We start from the raw sequence: 21,252 nt of genomic DNA on the forward strand, positions 1-21,252 counted from the left end.
CGTCAGAATTACAAAACCTCACAGCAGGCCAGTTACTGCTGCCTAAGAGCATTTGCATGTCTAAAGCCAACAGCAGCAGAAATAAAGTGACAGACTCTACAGCCGCTATCTGACCACCCCAATCCTGCACCACTGTAAGAATTCCCTCAACCACACCCTACAGGATGGTCTCCAACCCTGTGTGATGGGCCACTGCTTCACAATCCGGGTCAGTTTATTTCTGGGCAGCCTTGATCCTTAAAAGTTCTTTCTCAACTAGGATGCGCTCTCCTATCCCCTCCCCCGGGTTCCACAAAGGGCCAGTGCGCTCCGAGTCGTCTCTCGGATGTGACATCGCAGTGAACACTACCCTGCCGCCAGGGGCTGACCAGAGTGTGTACGCGATTCACCGTCCATGTGCTTTCCTACACGTGGGAGATACACCAGTGAACGAGACTGGAAGGTCCCCTGTTTCTTCATCCTGGTGGTCAAAGTCTGGAGGGCAAGGGACACTGCAGGAGGTGAGGCTGCCCAGCACTGAATCCCCTTCACGTGTCCAGGGATGTCTTGATGGAAAATGGGGTCCATCTCCCAATACAGAAGCCACAGCCCCTGCCCTTCTGCCCCGGGAAGCCGGGATGCAGTGGAAGCTGGGCTTGGCTAAGCAGCAGTCACTCCTAGAACTTCGTGAACCACTGACTCACAAGAGCAGGCACAGTGTTAGCAACATGCAGTGTTGAGTGATGGCAGAAGCAACGGGGACTACTGACTGACAAACCCATGGCGCCAACGTCTGCACCAGTGACATCCTGGGCTTGTCCCATGGCCTTGTTTGGTCTGCTCAGCCTCCCTTGGCTCCTGCCTGTGTTCAGGGCCTGGCCATCTGCCTTTCTGAGGAATTGGTGAATTTCTCAAGAACCTTCCAAAAAATGCTTTGATTGCTTTAGCTAACCCAAGTTGGTTTTTTTTTTGGCTTACAAACAGGACTCCTGACTAAAGACGAACCTCTCTGTACCTCAATTTCTTCATTTATGAAAAAAGGAATAGGAACTGTGTGTGTGTGTGTGTGTAGGCTCAGTCGTGTCTGAGTCTTTGCAACCCCATGGACTGCAGCCCGCCAGGCTCCCCTGTACATGGGTTTTTCCAGGCAAGAATACTGGAGGAGGTTGCCATTTCCTACTCTGGGGGATTTTCCCAACCCAGGAGTCGAACCCAAATCTCTTGCATCTCTTGCACTGGCAGGCAGATTCTATACCACCAGCACCACCTGGGAAGCCCCACTGGGAACTACTCCCACCATCAAAGGTTTGCTGATCCATTAAATGTGATAATACAGGTAAGATTCTTAGAACAGTGCCTACGGCATCGTAAGTATTGAACAAATGTCAGCTCATATTGTTACGATGGGACTATTAGCTCATTTGCTCTGAATGCTCATGAAGACTGCCTGAGATAATATGAGTATATGAGGTTTTTGGCAATCAATTATATCAGAGAAGTAAAGTCCTGAACCTTTTCAAATGAATTGCTTTTAAGCCAAGTCTCCTGGATCCTGTACTTGTTCTGTTGATATTTTAAATTATCTTCTTGCTCTAAAACCAGCATTCCAGCCTGTCAACATCTTTTCTGAATGCTTATTTTGACATTCTATACATTACATTTCTTCTCAATCTGCAAATGAGATATAAAGGAACAGAAACCAACAAACTCCGATGACTACCAAATCCAGATTAAATCCAAATTAAACTCTTTGCAAGCACCACCCTCTTCAGCCTTCACAACAACCCTATAAGCTTATTATAGATAAGGAACTGAAGGCTGAAAGTAGTGAAGTAACTTTTCTAAATATTACACAGCTAGAGAGTACAATGGCTGGGAATCAAACCCATATCCTCAGTCTAGGGCTATCTATTATTGTGTGGACTGTTGTTCCACATGGCCCCAAGAGTAGAACTTGGATCCACTCATTCAAAAAATATTCCATGGGTACTTACCATGTGCCAGACAATGCACTAGTTGCTAGGAATACAGACCTGACCAAAGTGTGTTCCCAGGCCTTATAAACACAAAAATTTAGCGGGTGGAAGTTATAACGGGACAGACTAGGGCTCAATCTCAAGAAGTTTCCAATAATTGAGCTGTCCAAATGGTAAATGAACAGTTTCCTTCTGAGTTCCACTCACAAGAGGCTAGATAACCTTATGGATTACACATTAAACAACAACAACAACACTTCAATCTTAATGGCAAGGCAAAAAACCCAAAACAAGAAGACCCAAATGGCTCAAGTCAAAGTTCTTGTATTTAAACGATTTGCAATTAAAAGCATCTCTGGGGAAACTTAATTCACTGACAGAGGAGGCACCATCCACTGGAAGAACAATGAGATGCCAAATGTTCCAAGAGTGACTTGCTCTTGCTTACAGCAAGGACAGAGGTTAACTGAAACGCCCTCTGTATACACCCTCAGCTAAGATCACGTTACAGTTCACTGAAGTGCATGTCTGCTCAGTCATGAAACGTAATCTTAGCTGTAGGGTGTATACAGAGGGCGTTTTAGTTAACCTCTGTCCTTGCTGTAAGCAAGAGCAAGTCACTCTTGGAACATTTGGCATCTCATTGTTCTTCCAGTGGATGGTGCCTCCTCTGTCAGTGAATTAAGTTTCCCCAGAGATGCTTTTAATCGCAAATCGTTTAAATACAAGAACTTTGACTTGAGCCATCTGGGTTTTCTTGTTTCAGGGTTTTTGTTTTTGCATTAAAATGGAAATTTTTTTCAGCTTTTCAGTTCATTAGTGCTAGACTTAAACGTTTCTATCCCAACTCCATGATGATCTGATCTTTGACCTTTTACCCACAAAGGCCTACCCTGAAGAGTGGGATCAAGGAGAAAGCCCCCTTTGTTAGTCTGACAAAATGTCCCTCTGAATCAAGCCCAGCCTCTTGAGATTTTGGAAAAGATATGGGCTCGCCTCACTTTAAAAAATGACCACTAGAGGGCGCAAGTCTGTCCACTTTAAGTTCCAAAATCAAAGTTCAAAACAGAATAGTAAAATGCCTAAAATGGCCTTTAAACACCAAGAAAAAGTAGTTAGTTTTTGTGTAGTAATTTCAGCTTATTGGTACAGAGCTGTATGTGGCAGTTAATATTTGCATTTACCAAGCTGAAACCATTTTTCCATTCACTGAGATTAGAGTGTACAAAATAATCAGTCAGAGCTTTTTCTTTTTTTGGCCATGCCATGAGACATGCAAGATCTTAGTTCCCGACCAAGGATCAAACTTGTGCCCCCTGCAGTGGAAGCACAGAGTCCTACCACTGGATCACCAGGAAATTCCCTTGTTGCTGTTCAGTCACCAAGTCACGTCTGACTCTTTGTGACCCCAGGGACTACAGCCTGCCGGGCTCCTCTGTCCATGGGGTTTTCCGGGCAAGAATAGGGGAATGCATTGCCATTTCTTTCTCCAGGTGAATCTTCCAGGACCAGGGATCAAATCTGCATCTCTTGCTTTGGCAGGCAGATTCTTTACCACTGAGCCATCACGGAAGCCCAGGCAATTCCCTAGCCAGAAGTTTTTAAATAAAAAACTCATGCCTGGGCTCCTATCCACAGGTATTTTGATATGGTAAATCTGGGACAGTCCCTACATGTGCATTTTTCAAAGCTTTATATACATGATTCTGATATTTACTATTGATTAAAAATTACTGCCATTAATTATCCAAAACTGTCTTATTCAAAACATCATTCTATAAACATGAAGTAACTAATACTTTAATACATTTCTAGAGTTACCTGGTTCCCTTTATGATCTGATCTCTGCCATGTCATAATTAATCTCCCTCACAGCTTCAAAGAAGTAAATATATATTGCATATCTCATCTGTGAATTCTCTATACGAGGGCAAGCTATAAACTCAACACATCACAAATGATGAGGGTCAAAAATATCTAAAGTCCCTTAGAATGTCTCTCTTTGGAAGTCACATGGGACCAAACCTCCCCATGCAGTGGATGGTGTGTTAACATCACAATTGTAGCCACTACCACTGTCCAATGGCAAGTGGGTGAAAGTCCCTAGACCCTGGCTAATACCACGATGAATATGCACTTGTGGGACCCATAAGTGCCAAGCAATGTGCAAGGCATTCAATCTTCTATTAGAAGATAATTTTTCCTTAATAGAATCAAAATTTTCAACACCTAATTTGTTTTTAAAGTCATTTTTGGCAACATACGTAACAAAGAAACCTTTCTTTCTCTCTTTCTACCTGAAGATTAAACAAACATCTCTTGCAGCTCCATGTGTAGATGGCAGCCATGGAAAATCTATCCCAGCTCATCCCATAACCGCTCCTACAAGAGCGTGAGGTGTGCCCACACTAACCAGCTGCTGCTACGGGGAAACAGCGGTTAGTGTTGCATCCCCTGACGTGACATCTCAAAGACAGCTAATGGGGAAGCAAGTTAGAAACTGGGAGAGGGCAGCTGACATTTGCTTTTTGGAGTCTTCATTCTACTTTGTCCTTTCTACTGTTACTGAAGTCAAAAGTGAGAGTTCTCATCTGAGTTCACGACTATCATACATGGTAAACCTGACTTTAAAAGGTCTAGGGGGAAAAAAAAAATCTGTTTCAAGAACTTTTTTTTTTTTTTCCCCAAGAACTTCTAAAACTAAGAATTATTTAAGGAATGTCACCAATCCTGAAAGACCCAATGGAAACTGCTCAGTTCCTCATTGTCCCCCAAAGTGGCTGCAGCTCTGGCCTAACAGGCCCCTGCCTCCACATGAGGGCCTTCTCAGGTCTGGAACATGTGGAAGAAACCAGATTCTCATCAGGGCTGATGCTGGCTCCATGGACTCTAGAATCTGACTCAGGGAACCGCACTAAACACATCCATCTGACTACTCTGAAATAGATACATGGCCTGTCATTAGCCACAGAAGCAAGGGTTTCCCAGGGGAGATTGGGAATAAAGAACCCAGCCAGCCAAGCCTCCAGGGTCCCTCCCATCTGGCAGAGACTCTTCCCTCTCCAGCAGGGTCAGTGATTCCTAGGAAGTGTATGAGCCCAAGCAGAGCACACAAAGCCCAGAGGATGAGTCGATCTGTACCTAGCCTGTAGCTTCCGCACGGTCTCTTCATCTTGCCGGGCCTGTCTCTCATCCTCGAGAGCCTCCTGCAGCTTTAGGTACATGTCTTCCAGCTCCCGGACCCGCTGCAAATACTGCTCTAGTTCAGAGGATTTCTGGGCAACCTGTTCTTCCATCTGCTGCCTGATCTGAGGGTATAAAAGTCATGTTTAACACAGGCTGACTTCACCCTCGGGAAAGTCTCTTGCTCCAACACCATCCTGAGCGGGGCCACGGCCACAGCCACAGCCACAGCCCTTCAGGGTGGGCAGGGCCCGTCCTTCACTCCTTGATGAAGGAGGAAGCAAGAGTACCACACCCATCCCTTCTCCTGCCCTGGTATATTTCTCATCCCTTTCACACTGCATTTCAAACTCAAGAAAAAAATACTTCCCTGTATAATTTCTCTTTAAATTCCTTTCTATCTTAAAGCCACAACGTCTTTACCAACAGCATCCAAAAGGAATGAACCTTTTCCCACTCAGAACAGCCAAAGGGTTAAAATAAGGGGGAAAGGAAAGATGGTCTCCTGCACTTACCTGGCTGCCCAGCACCCTCTACTTTCTCCCTCCCTAGGGCACCCTCAGACCTGGGGGACCCTCAAGCATCTAATTAGCATTCTAATACATTTATGGTTTCTCCATTCTGGATTAAAAGTTAAGACAAGGACATCATAAATGTAATATCAAACATATTAGCATATGTCTCTGCAGTTTATATTTTCACTTGCATTAGCTTACTTCATCCTCATAGGGGTCATGAGAGATCGTGTGACGTCCCCCTAATTTGAAGAAGAGAAACTAATGCTCATAAGCAAGTGCAGAGGACACGAACCCAGATCTGGCTGTGGTGCAGCAGTCCCTCAGATCTCGGGTGCCTTCCTTTCACAACACACACACATCCACTTCAAGTCTAAACAACAGAAAGTCGCTGAAGGAAATGTCACAGCACCTATTTAGCAGGCCCTGGGCCCAGCCCTCTCTCACACACTGTAACCCGATGTGAGGAGACCTGTGTTCCAGTTAACCAGCTCACTGCCTGAAGCAACTGGACCGTGAGGATGAGAACCCCTAAGATGAGTCAGAGCTGCCAAGAGTGACAGACCAGCATTCACATATTCTCATGACTTCAGAACCCCCACTCCTGATCATTATAGAGGGGAAATATCATGGAACCTGTGCTTACTTTTTCCATAGTTATTTATTTTCCAAGCCCCAAAACTCTGAAGGATGAAAGGGATGCTAGCAATAATTATACCAGGATGGCAGGGACTGTCCCAGGCAAACCAGGACGTGGAGTCCCCCTCCCCACAGCACTTATCATTCCATAAATTTCTACTGGAGGTCTTGAAAGCAAAGTTTACCTTTACATCCTTGGCATGAAACCTGGCACACAGAGTGTGCTCGATAAACTGATGATGACTTAATAACAAACACAAAACCTCCTCAACAGCCAGCCCACTGTGGGTCAGCGGCAGAGACAGCTGGCAAGATGATCTCACTCTAGCCTCCAAGGTCTTCATCCTCCACCAAGCCAGGCCGGCTCCTGTCCCTCCACCCACACAGGTTGGCCTCTGACTTCTGCTGACCAGGATGGGACTGGGAGAGGGCTCTTCAAGTTAAAGCAGCCACACCCCAGGGAGTGCGGTACTTACAAGCTTCTCCCGCTCTAGCTCCGTGCTGAACCTGGCCTGGAGCTCCACTTGAGTCTGAAGGCGCTTCTTTTCTTCTTCTGCTGCCCGAGATGCTGCTTCTTCCAGTTTCTACCCAAAAACCCATCCAGAGAAAAGCAGGGAACGTTACAGTGGAAGTGCATTTGGAGAGAAAGGGTCACATTTAAACATTATAGGGGAGGCCAGTCATTCTCAATGTTCAATAAAGACAGAATAAACCTTGTAGATCCACTGAATTCCATTCCAACAATTTTCCCAGTCAACATACAAAACAAATTGGATAAACGAATGACTCCTAGTAAGTTGTAACATTTCGCAAAGAAAATTTTAGTGTCGTCATTAAATTCACTTGCAAATGCATCTGTGAAGTTCAAATCTATTTCCTGAGCTCACTGCAGTTTTGTCATCTTAACATTGATCCTTAAAACTTTGTTGTTATGTTAGTCGCTCAGTCATGTCCGATTCTTTGCGACCCCATGAACTGTAGGCTCCTCTTTTCATGGAATTCTCCAAGCAAGCATACTGGAGAGGGTAGACATTCCCTTCTCCAGGGAATCTTCCCAATCCAGGATGGAACCTGGGTCTCCTGCATTGCAGGCAGACTCTTTACTGTCAGAGTCACCGGGGAAGCCCCACTTCCGAAAGGGTGGTTCTCTAGTGAAACAAGGGAAAAACCAAAAGCAGTTATTTAAAGTCTCTGGGAATTATCCTAAGAGCATACAGCAAACAGAGAAAATTTATCCAAGAAAATCAACTAAATCTCAGCAAGAACTGTGAAAGTTTAAGGCATTTGAACCACAGCACAGCCTCTTCTCCACCCTACCCTTGTCTTGGCAGTAGAAGGAGGCTCTACCCCATGGCCATGGAACCAAGAATGCGAGGCTCCCTCTCAGTTTCCAGCCTAAGGATAAGGTATCTCACAGGAGGATGCAGACGAAAAAAAAAAATCGTCTGCATTCCAATAAACAAAGGATGTTGTCTGCTATCAAGCCATCAGCCACTGCAGCCGTCCCAACAATGACCCATGAGGGAAAGTCAGGGTAAAGAGAAACAGGACGGTGGCCCTAGAGTTTTAAAATGCATACGTACAAAATCATTTTAATGAGCTAAAATCTGTATCTTCCTATATACAGAAAAGCACTAAAATCATTAACTTGAAATATCTGTTTTTTTGTGATAAGCACTAACTACACGGTTTTGTTTTGCTTTGTTTTTTTCAACAAAAACTCCTATAAATCCTGGCTCCCTGCTTATCTCTTTGAAACAGGTTCTCATAGCTGAGAAGCTCTCTCCCAGGCGAGAGTCCTCAGTAAAGGCACCAGATAAACATAATTCTCAATGTCTAGGTTGTGTGTTTTTTTCAGTCAACAAGATCAACAAACTAAATCACAGGCCAGCTAAGAAGTCTGATGGGAAACAGGGGAAGACAGCAAAGAGCCCCCACGTATTAGGAACAAGTTTCAGAGTCAGGCCTCAAAGATCAAATGTGGGCCAGAATTTAAATATCAGACTGTGGGGCAAGTTGGGCCCCAGGGCATTGTTGAAAACAACAGAGAAACCTGTGAGATGAACACCTGAGAACGTGACACCGACTGAGGCAGCCGACTTAACAGAGATCAGAGGTGGAGATGGAACCCTGCTGCCACACACAAAAATAATCTCAGAATGGATTAAAGACCTAAATGTAAGACCAGACACTATAAAACTCCTACAGGAAAACACAGGCAGAACGCTCTTTGACATAAATTACAGCAGTATTTTTTTAATCTGTCTTCTAAAGGAAAAGAAATACAAGCAAAAACAAATGGTACCTAATTAAAGCTTATGCACAGCAGGGAAACCATGAAGAAAATGAAAAGACAACCTACTGAATGGGCGAAAATATCTGCAAATAATATGACCAATAAGGGGACTAATATCCAACATATATAAACAGCTCATACAACTTAACATTAAAAAAAAACCAAACAGGACTTCCCTGCTGGTCCAATGGTTAGGAATTCACCTGCCAATGCAGAGGACATAGGTTCGATCCCTGGTCCGGGAAGATCCCACATGCCGCCGGGCAATTAAGCCCGTGTGTCAAAACCACTGAGCCCTCGCGCCTAGAGCACGTGTTCCGCAACAACAGAGGCCACCACGATGAGAAGCCCATGCATCATAACTAGAGAAAAGCTCTTACACAGCAACAAAGACCCAGTGCAGCCAAAAATAATAAGTAAATAAATAAAAGATTTAGGGGAAAAAAAAGCCAAACCCTGTACACTGTTGGTGGGAATATAAATTGGTGCAGCCACTGTGGAAAACATTATGGAGCGTTCTCAAAAAAACTAAAAACAAAACTACCACATGACCCAGCAATTCCACTCCTGGGTGACAAGGCAGGAGTTTCAAGACAAAAACACTAATTTGAAGACATATGCATCCCAATGTTCACAGCAGCATTATTTATTATTGTCAAGATATGGAAGCTATCTAAGTGTCTTATCAACAGATGAATGAATAAAGAAGATGTGGTGTTACAAATATACACTGCACTACTACTAAGCCATAAAAAATAACAAAATCTTGCCATTTGCAGCAACATGTATGGACTTGGAGGGTGTTGTGCTAAGTGAAGTAAGTCAGACAGAAGAAAGACAAATACTGTATGACATCACTTATAGGTGGAATTGAAAACATACAACAAACTAGTGAATATAACAAAAAAGCAGCAGACTCACAGATATAGAGAACAGGCTAGTGGTTACCAGTGAGGAGAGAAGGGGAGGGGCTAGATACAGGTGGGAGGAGTGGGAGATACAAAATCCTGGGTGTAAGACAGGCTCAAGGATGCATCATACAACATGGGGGAGACAGCCAATGTTTTGTAATAACTATAAATGGAGCATAACCTTTAAAAATTATTTAAAAAGAAAATAATACAAAAAAAAAAAAAAGCTCCGTTGATACCTTGGTTACCCCAGGACACTGTACCCATACCCAAGAGTGTGCCTTGACAGAGGACAGTCAGAGGCTGCATATCATGAGGCAAATGGACTTCACTGAAATAGTCCAGCCAAGTCACTCTGCAAATAAATGAGCAAACAACAAGTCCTTGGGAGAAGGGTGGAAACTACATGGAGAGTTGCTTACAAATGTCATCTAAAACATTCAGTTTTCAACAAAAAATTATGAGATATGTAAAGAAAGAGTGTGATTGATACACTGGAAAAAAGCAAGCAATAGCAACTACCTTTGAAGGAGGCCAGACTCTGGATTTAGCAAAGACTTCAAAGAAATTATTATATGTTCAATGAACTAAGGAAACTTTGTTTAAGGAAATTATAGATGATATGATGATATCCCCTCAAACAGACAACATCAATGAAGAGACAGAAATTATAAAAAGAATCAAATGGAAACTCTGCAGTTGAAAACTACAATAACTGAACTAAAAAATTCACTGGAGGGTCTCACCCATACAAGAAGAATCTATCAAAGACAGACTGATAGAAATTATCCAATCTGAAGAACAGAATAGAAAATAGCCTCAGAGAAATGTGAGACATCCATTAAATGTGCTAGTTAGCTAGTTAAGTCGCTCAGTCGTGTCCAACTCTTTGCGACCCTGTGGACTGTAGCCTACCAGGTTCCTCCGTCCATGGCAAGGGTACTGGAGTGGGTTGCCATTTCCTTCTCCAGGGGATCTTCCCGACCCAGGAATCGAACCCAGGTCTCCCGCATTGCAGGCAGATGCTTTAACCTCTGAGCCACCAGGAAAGCCCAAGGAAGAAACTGAAGTTGCTCAGTCGTGTCCAACTCTTTGCAACCCCATGGACTGTCACCCTACCAGGCTCCTCCATCCATGGAATTTTCCAGGCAAGAATACTGGAGTGGGCTGCCAACACCATTAAATACACCAACATTCACAAAATGGGAATATCCAAAGGAGAGGAAAAAAGAGAAAGGAGTAGGAAAATATTGGAAGAAATAATGACTGAAAACTTTTCCAATTTGATGGAAAACATTAATCCACCCTTCCAAGAAAGTAAGATAAATACGAAGAGTTTAACACATACATCATATCGTGCACACATATATATCATAGTAAAACTGTGGAAAACCAAAGACAAAAAGTACTGAAAGTGACAAGAGAAACACGACTCATCTTACACAAGGAAACACAGAAACATGTGACTAGTTCTGACCAAAATACTGTAAATAAATAGAAGTGAAGTGTGATATTTCTGGGCTGGAGGAGTTAACTGGCAAATTCTAGAACAGTTTTTTGTCTGACACAGTGAATAGCAGTATTTGACAAGGTGGCTGTTCCATCTGCCTGTATGTCATAATTATAGATGTATATACACTCTGACCCAGCAATCCCACCTCTAAGAATTCATTCTACAGATATATTAGACATGTATAAGTAAGTCTTAGTCACTCAGTCGTTTCTGACTCTTTGCAACCCCATGGATTATAGCTCGCCAGGCTCCTCTGTCCATGGGATTCTCCAGGCAGTACTGGAGTGGGTAGCTAGTCCTTTCTCCAGGAGATCTTTCTGACCCAAAGACTGAAGGCCAGGTCTCCTGCAGAGCAAGCAGGACTTTGACTGTCTGGGCCACCAGGGAAGCCCTTTAGACATGTATGAACATTTATAAAATGACACAGTACAAAATAATTCCCTGCAGCACTGCTTATTAAAACAAAAGACTAAAACCACCCAAAAGTTCATCAATAGGAGGAACTGGTTCAATAAGTAATGATATGGTCATATAATAGAATATTTTATAGCTATCAGAAAGAATGAGAAAGCTCTTTATACTACACTGACACAGAAATATATATATATATATATATATATATATATATATATATATAATATATATAAAAACTAGATGCCGAATCGTAAGTATGTACTTTTTGTGTTTAAAAATGGATAAACAAGAATGTATATTCATATTCTCTTGAATATGCATTACATGAATCTAGAAAGATACATAAGAAATGAAAATAACAGTTGTCTTAGGCAAGGCATAGGAACCAAGCAGAGGGAAGAAAAGAGTAGGAGGAAATTTTTTCACTGAATCCCTTTTTATATTTTAAAATTTTTGAACCATATGATTTTATTACTTACACAAATGATTATATTTTTTAAAAGAAACAAAAGTAGAAATAAAAATTATGTGCTGGGGTTGAGGAGGATAAGCAGGTGGAACACAAAGGATTTTTAAGGCAATATACAGTGAAAAAATACTCTGAATGGTATTATAATGTAGATACATGTTGTTATACATTTGTCTGAACCCACAGAACATACACCACCAAGAGTGGACCCTAAAGTAAACTATGGACTTCAGGTGACTAGGAGTGTCAGTGTAGACTCATCAACTGAAATAAACGTACCACTCTGGTTGGGGATGTTGATTCTAGGGGAGGATATGCATATATTGACACTGGAGGTATATACAAAATCTGTGCACCTTCCTCTTAGTTTTACTGTGAACCTAAAACATCTCTAAAAAAATTAAGTCTTTTAATAAAATTACTTGAGTAACATTTTAAAGAAATATGTTAATTTATTTAAAAAAATACCAGGGAATTTCCTGGCAGTCCAGTGGTTAGGACCCCACACTCTCACTGCCAAGGGCCCAGGTTCAACCCTTGGTCGAGGAACTAAAATCCCACAAGCTGCACAGTGCAGCCAAAAAGAAAACACACACACAAAAACAACCTACCACAATTTCTTATTCCTCCTTCTGAATTAAATGAAGCCTGTATCAAGTCTCACAAAATGAAATCTCATTCCAGGTGATTCAAATATTCATCTAAGTAATATTTTTCTAAAAATGCTTCAATGAAAAACTGGAGAATTTTCTTTTTTGACAAGAAAAGAAATTTAACAATTCTTAAAAGGATCCATAATAACTGCTTTCCAATATTTACCCATCAAACCCCAAATCAGTTGCTTTAATGATTCGTAGAACTAGGATGTGGAAAGGTGGTTGAGGTCAGCTGAGGTCTGACCAAATCGGTAGGCATTCATGTAGCACAGAACAGGGACCTACATGCTCCCGGAGGTTGAGTTAAAAGTCAATGAGTTTAAAAGGATCCCAGATGGATGAATCTCAAATTCATGATGCTAAATGAAAGAACCCACATACTGAAAACATACATACTCTATGATTCTGTTTATATGATAATTTGGAAAGACAAGAATATAGGAACAGAAAACAGATCAGTGGTTTCCAGGGGCCAGGGGTAAGGAGAGAGTCTGAATACAAGGGGCAGCATGAGGGAATTCTCTGAGACACTGGCATTGTTCTATATTCTGTCTGTGATGGTTTCAAGAATCTAGACACCTGTGAAAACTCATACACCTGGAGGGAGGAGCCAAGATGGCAGAGGAGTAGGACGGGGAGACCACTTTCTCTCCTACAAATTCATCAAAAGAATAACTGAAAGCAGAGCAAACTTCACAAAACAACTTCTGATCGCTAGCTGAGGTCATCAGGCGCCCAGAAAAGCAGCCCATTGTCTTCGAAAAGAGGTAGGACAAAATATAAAAGATAAAAAGTGAGACAAAAGAGCTAAGGATGGAGATCCGTCCCGGGAAGTCTTAGGCGGCATTGCTTGGGGTAGGGTCCGGGCCTGAGTGCCCTGAGGACAATTGGAGGGAGCTTCTGTGAGTTGCCAACTTGAACTGTGGGAGACCAAAAGAGAGAGAGAAAATTAACCGGCCCGAACACACTGCTGGCCGTTCGCAGAACAAAGAGACCGAGAAAATCCAGAGAAGAGCTCGCAGGCTGCGGACCAGCCCAGCCCCGCCGGAGACAGGAGGCAGGGGGGAGGGGAAGGTCGCGGTGAGACACAGGGCGCAGGCACCCGACCGGCGCGGGCGGGGACTGGGGCTGGGGACGCGGAGGGCAGAAGGCGCACGCACCCGACTGGCGCCAGCGGAAACTGAGACTGGATCCGTGGAAGGGAGTGGGCGCGCCACACCTGGGGCGAGTGCGCCCACCAAGCCCCTGGCTGCCTGGACCGCTCTGACGGGGAAGGCACTGAGAGCAGGCGCAGCTTTTCCTTCCGCGCTTTTGTGGAACACCCGAGGGCTGCAGCCTCGCGCAGCGCGGGGCGCGCTCCATATAGAACAGCCGGGAGCCTGAGCAGCGCAGACGGAGAAAGCAGTGTCGGCCCCTCCCGGCAGCGCCAGCCCGTCCCCGCAGCGCCAGCCCCTCCCTGCAGCGCCGGCCCCTCCCCGCAGCGCCGGCCCCTCCCCGCAGCGCCAGCCCCTTCCGGCAGCGCCAGCCCCTCCCCGCAGCGCAAGGGAACTACTACCTGAATAAGAATCCACCTCCGCCCGCCTGTGTCAGGGCGGAAATGAGGCTCTGAAGAGACGGGCATACAGAAGCCAAATAAACAAAGGGAACCGCTTCAGAAGGGACTGGTGCAACAGATTAAAATCCCTCTAGAAAACACCGACTACACCGGAAGGGGCCTGTAGATATCGAGAAGCGTAAGCTGGAACGAGGAGCTATCTGAAACTGAGCCAAACCCAAACTGACCGCAAGAGCTCCAGAGAAATTCCTAGATATATACTTTTTTTTTTTTTAAGTAAGAAAAAAAATTTTTTTTAATTTTTTCTTTCTTATTTTTTCTCTTTTATTTTCCTTTAAAATTCCCTATTACTCTCCCATTACTCCTTAACTTTCATTTTCATAGATTTTTATGATTTTTTTAATTAGGGGAAAAAAAATTTTTTTTTCTTTCTTTTTTTTTCTTTTTTCTTCTTTTTCTTCTTTCCTTTTTCTCTTCTATTTTCTATTTTTCTTTTTCTCTTATTTCTTTTAAAGTCCTCTAGTACTCCTCTACTACTCCTTAATTTTCATTTTCAATACACTATAACCTTACAAAAAAAAAAAAAGAAGAGAAGCCCTATTTTTAAACCGAAGATTATTCTCTCCCAATCTTGACTCTCTGTTTTCTACTTCAGAACACCTCTATTTCCTCCTTTCCCCTTCTCTTCCCAATCCAATTCTGTGAATCTTTGTAGGTGTCTGGGCTACGGAGAACACTCTGGGAACAGACAGCTGCGTAGATCTGTCTCTCTCCTCTTGAGTCCCCCTCTTTCTCCTCCTGCTCATCTCTATCTCCCTCCTCCCTCTCCTCTTCTTCATGTAACTCTGTGAACCTCTCTGGGTGTCCCTAACGGGGGAGAATCTTTTCGTCATTAACCTAGGAGTTTTATTATCAGTGCTGTATAGTTGGAGAAGTCCTGAGACTACAGGAAGAATAAAACTGAAATCCAGAGGCAGGAGACGTAAGCCCAAAACCTGAGAACACCAGAAAACTCTTGACTACATGGAACTTTAAGTAATAAGGGACCATCCAAAAGCCTCCATACCTACACTGAAACCAACCACCACCCAAGGGCCAATAAGTTTTAGAGCAAGACATACCACGCAAATTCTCCAGCAACGCAGGAACATAGCCCTGAACGTCAACATACAGGCTGCCCAAGGTCACACCTAACACATAGACCCATCTCAAAACTCATTACTGGGCACTCCATTGCTCTCCAAAGAGAAGAAATCAAGTTCCAGGCACCAGAACACCGACGCAAGCTTCCCTAACCAGGAAACCTTGACAAGCCAATCGTCTAACCCCACCCACTGGGTAAATCCTCCACAATAAAAAGGAACCACAGACCTCCAGAATACAGAAAGCCCACTCCAGACACAGCAATCTAAACAAGATGAAAAGGCAAAGAAATACCCAACAGGTAAAGGAACATGAAAAATGCCCACCAAGTCAAACAAAAGAGGAGGAGATAGGGAATCTACCTGAAAAAGAATTTAGAATAATGATAATAAAAATGATCCAAAATCTTGAAAACAAAATGGAGTTACAGATAAATAGCCTGGAGACAAAGATTGAAAAGATACAAGAAATGTTTAATAAAGACCTAGAAGAAATAAAAAAGCCAATTAAAAATGAATAATGCAATGAATGAGATCAAAAACACTTTGGAGGGAACCAAGAGTAGCATAACGGAGGCAGAAGATAGGATAAGTGAGGTAGAAGATAAAATGGTGGAAATAAATGAAGAAGAGAGGAAAAAAGAAAAAAGGATCAAAAGAAATGAGGACAACCTCAGGGACCTCTGGGACAATGTGAAACGCCCCAACATTCGAATCATAGGAGTCCCAGAAGAAGAAGACAAAAAGAAAGGCCATGAGAAAATACTCAAGGAGATAATAGCTGAAAACTTCTCTAAAATTGGGAAGGAAATAGCCACCCAAGTCCAAGAAACCCAGAGAGTCCCAAACAGGATAAACCCAAGGCGAAACACCCCAAGATACATATTAATCAAATTAACAAAGATCAAACACAAAGAACAAATATTAAAAGCAGCAAGGGAGAAACAACAAATAACACACAAAGGGATTCCCATAAGGATAACAGCTGATCTATCAATAGAAACCCTCCAGACCAGAAGGGAATGGCAGGATGTACTGAAAGTAATGAAAGAGAAAAACCTACAACCTAGATTACTGTATCCAGCAAGGATCTCATTCAGATATGAAGGAGAATTCAAAAGCTTTACAGATAAGCAAAAGCTGAGAGAATTCAGCACCACCAAACCAGCTCTTCAACAAATGCTAAAGGATCTTCTCTAGACAGGAAATGCAGAAAGGTTGTATAAACGTGAACCCAAAACAACAAAGTAAATGGCAACGGGACCACACCTATCAATAATTACCCTAAATGTAAATGGGTTGAATGCCCCAACCAAAAGACAAAGATTGGCTGAATGGATACAAAAACAAGACCCCTATATATGCTGTCTACAAGAGACCCACCTCAAAACAAGAGACACATACAGACTAAAAGTGAAGGGCTGGAAAAAAATATTTCACGCAAACGGAGACCAAAAGAAAGCAGGAGTCGCAATACTCATATCAGATAAAATAGACTTTCAAATAAAGGAAGTGAAAAGAGACAAAGAAGGACACTACATAATGATCAAAGGATCAATCCAAGAACAAGATATAACAATTATAAATATATATGCACCCAACATAGGAGCACCGCAATATGTACGGCAAACGCTAACGAGTATGAAAGAGGAAATTAATAGTAACACAATAATAGTGGGAGACTTTAATACCCCACTCACAACTATGGATAGATCAACTAAATAGAAAATTAACAAGGAGACACAAACCTTAAATGACACAATGGACCAGCTAGACCTAATTGATATCTATAGGACATTTCACCCCAAAACAATCAACTTCACCTTTTTCTCAAGTGCACACGGAACCTTCTCCAGAATAGATCACATCCTGGGCCATAAATCTGGTCTTGGAAAATTCAAAAAAATTGAAATCATTCCAGTCATCTTTTCTGACCACAGTGAAGTAAGATTAGATCTCAATTACAGGAAAAAAATTGTTAAAACTTCAAACATATGGAGGCTAAATAACACGCTTCTGAATAACCAACAAATCATAGAAGAAATCAAAAAAGAAATCAAAAATATGTATAGAAATGAATGAAAATGAAAACACAACAACCCAAAACCTATGGGACACTGTAAAAGCAGTGCTAAGGGGAAGGTTCATAGCATTACAGGCTTACATCAAGAAACAAGAAAAAAGCCAAATAAATAACCTAACTCTACACCTAAAGCAATTAGAGAAGAAAGAAATGAAGAACCCCACGGTTAGCAGAAGGAAAGAAATCTTAAAAATCAGGGCAGAAATAAATGCAAAAGAAACTAAAGAGACCATAGCAAAAATCAACAAAGCTAAAAGCTGGTTTTTTGAAAAAATAAACAAAATTGACAAACCATTAGCAAGACTCATTAAGAAACAAAGAGAGAAGAACCAAATTAACAAAATTAGAAATGAAAATGGAGAGATCACAACAGACAACACTGAAATACAAAGGGTCATAAGAGACTACTACCAGCAGCTCTATGCCAATAAAATGGACAACTTGGATGAAATGGACAAATTCTTAGAAAAGTATAACTTTCCAAAACTGAACCAGGAAGAAACAGAAGATCTTAACAGAGCCATCACAAGCAAGGAAATCGAAACTGTAATCAGAAATCTTCCAGCAAACAAAAGCCCAGGACCAGATGGCTTCACAGCTGAATTCTACCAAAAATTTAGAGAAGAGCTAACACCTATCTTACTCAAACTCTTCCAGAAAATTGCAGATGAAGGTAAGCTTCCAAACTCATTCTATGAGGCCACCATCACCCTAATTCCAAAACCAGACAAAGATGCCACAAAAAAAGAAAACTACAGGCCAATATCACTGATGAACATAGATGCAAAAATCCTTAACAAAATTCTAGCAAACAGAGTCCAACAACATATTAAAAAAATCATACACCATGACCAAGTGGGCTTTATCCCAGGAATGCAAGGATTCTTTAATATCTGCAAATCAATCAATGTAATACACCACATTAACAAATTGAAAGATAAAAACCATATGATTATCTCAATAGATGCAGAGAAAGCCTTTGACAAAATTCAACACTCATTTATGATTAAAACTCTCCAAAAAGCAGGAATAGAAGGAACAAACCTCAACATAATAAAAGCTATATACGACAAACCCACAGCAAGCATCACCCTCAATGGTGAAAAATTGAAAGCATCTCCCCTGAAATCAGGAACAAGACAAGGGTGCCCACTCTCACCACTACTATTCAACATAGTGTTGGAAGTTTTGGCCACAGCAATCAGAGCAGAAAAAGAAATAAAAGGAATCCAGATAGGAAAAGAAGAAGTGAAACTCTCACTGTTTGCAGATGACATGATCCTCTACATAGAAAACCCTAAAGACTCTACCAGAAAATTACTAGAGCTAATCAATGAATATAGTAAAGTTGCAAGATATAAAATTAACACACAGAAATCCCTTGCATTCCTATATACTAACAATGAAAAAACAGAAAGAGAAATTAAGGAAACAATACCATTCACCATTGCAACAAAAAGAATAAAATACTTAGGAGTATATCTACCTAAAGAAACAAAAGACCTATACATGGAAAACTATAAAACACTGATGAAAGAAATCAAAGAGGACACAAACAGATGGAGAAACATACCGTGTTCATGGATTGGAAGAATAAATATTGTCAAAATGGCTATTCTACCCAAAGCAATCTATAGATTCAATGCAATCCCTATCAAGCTACCAACGGTCTTTTTCACAGAACTAGACCAAATAATTTCACAATTTGTATGGAAATACAAAAAACCTCAAATAGCCAAAGTAATCTTCGAAAGAAGAATGGAACTGGAGGAATCAACCTGCCTGACTTCAGACTCTACTACAAAGCCACAGTCATCAAGACAGTATGGTACTGGCACAAAGACAGAAATATAGATCAATGGAACAGAATAGAAAGCCCAGAGATAAATCCACGAACCTATGGACACCTTATCTTTGACAAAGGAGGCAAGGATATACAATGGAAAAAAGACAACCTCTTTAACAAGTGGTGCTGGGAAAACTGGTCAACCACTTGTAAAAGAATGAAACTAGAACACTTTCTAACACCACACACAAAAGTAAACTCAAAATGGATTAAAGATCTAAATGTAAGACCAGAAACTATAAAACTCCTAGAGGAGAACATAGGCAAAACACTCTCCGACATAAATCACAGCAAGATCCTCTATGACCCACCTCCCAGAATATTGGAAATAAAAGCAAAACTAAACAAATGGGACCTAATGAAACTTAAAAGCTTTTGCACTACAAAGGAAACTATAAGTAAGGTGAAAAGACAGCCCTCAGATTGGGAGAAAATAATAGCAAATGAAGAAACAGACAAAGGATTAATCTCAAAAATATACAAGCAACTCCTACAGCTCAATTCCAGAAAAATAAATGACCCAATCAAAAAATGGGCCAAAGAACTAAACAGACATTTATCCAAAGAAGACATACAGATAGCTAACAAACACATGAAAAGATGCTCAACATCACTCATTATTAGAGAAATGCAAATCAAAACCTCAATGAGGTACCATTACAAGCCAGTCAGGATGGCTGCTATCCAAAAGTCTACAAGCAATAAATGCTGGAGAGGGTGTGGAGAAAAGGGAACCCTCTTACACTGTTGGTGGGAATGCAAACTAGTACAGCCGCTATGGAAAACAGTGTGGAGATTTCTTAAAAAACTGGAAATAGAACTGCCATATGACCCAGCAATCCCACTGCTGGGCATACACACTGAGGAAACCAGATCTGAAAGAGACATGTGCACCCCAATGTTCATCGCAGCACTGTTTATAATAGCCAGGACATGGAAGCAACCTAGATGCCCATCAGCAGATGAATGGATAAGGAAGCTGTGGTACATATACACCATGGAATATTACTCAGCTGTTAAAAAGAATTCATTTGAATCAGTCCTAATGAGATGGATGAAACTGGAGCCCATTATACAGAGTGAAGTAAGCCAGAAAGATAAAGAACATTACAGCATACTAACACATATATATGGAATTTAGAAAGATGGTAACGATAACCCTATATGCAAAACAGAAAAAGAGACACAGAAATACAGAACAGACTTTTGAACTCTGTGGGAGAATGTGAGGGTGGGATGTTTCAAAAGAACAGCATGTATACTATCTATGGTGAAACAGATCACCAGCCCAGGTGGGATGCATGAGACAAGTGCTCGGGCCTGGTGCACTGGGAAGACCCAGAGGGATAGGGTGGAGAGGGAGGTGGGAGGGGGGACCGGGATGGGGAATACGTGTAAATCTATGGCTGATTCATATCACTGTATGACAAAACCCACTGAAATGTTGTGAAGTAATTAGCCTCCAACTAATAAAAAATAAATAAATAAATAAAAACCCATACACCTATACCATGATATTGCGATTTACAGTAAGAAATACATACATTTGGTCTTTGTCCCAGTTTCTGGCATAGATCTCCCCAAAGTCTTGGAATTTCCTAAGTGTTGAGAGTGATAATAAAGTGACTTTAAGAAAACACATATGGATAGGGGCTGGTTGCCAATGAAACCTACCATGTGGTGGGAACTTTCAGTCTGACCTTTGAGGAAGGGAGAAGGGCTGGGGGTTGAGTCAATCACCAATGTCCAATGATGTAATCAATCATGCCTGTGTAATGAATCTTCCGTAACAACCCAAAAGCACAGGGTTCGAAGAGATTCCAGGTTAGTAAACATATGAAGATTTGGGGAGAGTGCTACGCCTAGAGAGGGCATGGAAGTTCCGTGCCGTTTCCTCACATGCTGCCCTATGCATCTGTCTATTCCTGAGTTACAGTCTTTTATAAGAAACCAGTGACTACTATGGAAAACATTTCTCCGAGTTATGTAAGCTGCTCTACCAAATTAATCAAACCTAAATTGTGGTGGGGGGGGCACTTCCCTGGTAGCTCAGCTGGTAAAGAATCCACCTGCAA

The 21,252-nt window shown here is 41.8% G+C and overlaps 1 protein-coding gene across 2 annotated transcripts in view; it reads right to left on the bottom strand.

Moving 5' to 3' along the window:
* SWAP70 (switching B cell complex subunit SWAP70) overlaps window positions 1-21,252 on the bottom strand; it is an 86,102-nt gene that overhangs the window by 3,623 nt on the left and 61,227 nt on the right. For both annotated transcript variants that reach the window (XM_061147818.1, XM_061147811.1), the window contains 2 exons: window positions 6,769-6,876; window positions 5,097-5,263 (listed from right to left, as the gene is read on the bottom strand). In XM_061147818.1, coding sequence (XP_061003801.1) covers window positions 5,097-5,263; window positions 6,769-6,876 — 275 coding nt within the window. The remainder of the gene's footprint in view (window positions 1-5,096; window positions 5,264-6,768; window positions 6,877-21,252) is intronic.

Source organism: Dama dama, chromosome 1 (assembly GCF_033118175.1).
Source record: "Dama dama isolate Ldn47 chromosome 1, ASM3311817v1, whole genome shotgun sequence".
Lineage (NCBI taxonomy): Eukaryota > Metazoa > Chordata > Mammalia > Artiodactyla > Cervidae > Dama > Dama dama.